This window comes from Fopius arisanus, unplaced genomic scaffold (assembly GCF_000806365.1).
Source record: "Fopius arisanus strain USDA-PBARC FA_bdor unplaced genomic scaffold, ASM80636v1 scaffold00002, whole genome shotgun sequence".
NCBI classification, from domain to species: Eukaryota; Metazoa; Arthropoda; class Insecta; order Hymenoptera; family Braconidae; genus Fopius; species Fopius arisanus.
In genome coordinates this window covers 2,501,735-2,502,569 of record NW_011887741.1, presented here as the reverse complement: position 1 = coordinate 2,502,569, position 835 = coordinate 2,501,735, and the positions used below count along the sequence as shown (strand labels likewise).

At 33.7% G+C, this 835-nt stretch overlaps 1 protein-coding gene across 1 annotated transcript in view; it reads left to right on the top strand.

The window, feature by feature from the left end:
• Window positions 1-377: 377 nt before the first annotated feature.
• LOC105267530 (trypsin 5G1) overlaps window positions 378-835 on the top strand; it is a 1,572-nt gene continuing 1,114 nt past the window's right edge. The window contains exons 1-2 of the mRNA XM_011306453.1: window positions 378-436; window positions 558-646. Of these exons, the coding sequence (XP_011304755.1) occupies window positions 434-436; window positions 558-646 (92 nt within the window). The 5' untranslated portion in view covers window positions 378-433. The remainder of the gene's footprint in view (window positions 437-557; window positions 647-835) is intronic.

The following is an 835-nucleotide window of genomic DNA, read 5'->3' as shown; positions in this document are numbered from 1 at the left end:
CATTTAAATTTGCAACTCATTCTCCGCCATTACCATCCAACAACTCTCGGCATTAATTATTCTCTAAATTTGTTATTTTCTATTCCAAAATTGAATTAATAAAAAAAATTCCAAAGACGCAAATATTTCGCGTTTTTCTGGGACTCGTCAAAATCCTGGAAAAATCGAAAGAAAATTCGAGAATTTCCCACACAAAAAAAATAAAAGGTGAAACAAATTTTCATAGTGAACCATCTGTGATTATTAAACAATCATTATAAATTCAGTAATTTCTACAGTTCTGGTGGATAATTTTTTCCCAAAAATTAATTCCTCTTGGATTGATTATTGATAATAAATTACGGACGAGAGCTTTTGATTTTTTTTTCCAGTATTCCTGGAATGTGAATCGATATCGGGTGGAATAAATTTGGACATAGCAGAGGCGCCTTTCATGGTGAGATTAAATCCGCGAAAATATCACACCGTTTGCCCCCTCACCCCAACAAATCTGAAGAATTTCCACTTTAATCCCCAGCACATTACAATCTCATCAGTTAAATTACATGTTATTCCAGTTATCCTTGAGGCAAAATGGAGAACACGTTTGCGGCGCCGCGGTCATTAGTCCAGACTGGGGTATAACGGCTGCGCACTGTCTGCCCTCGTAATTATTTTTCTATTCAAATTTTTACTTGCAAAATTTAAATTTAAAAAATAATTCCTCAAAAACCACTCGTTCTTCATAATCCATCGGATATTTTCCTCAATCTACATAATTGACGTTTTATTTGTATATTTTATTGGATAATGATCTTGTCAATTTTGCTCAGTCTGGAATTTTTTATTCTCGGAT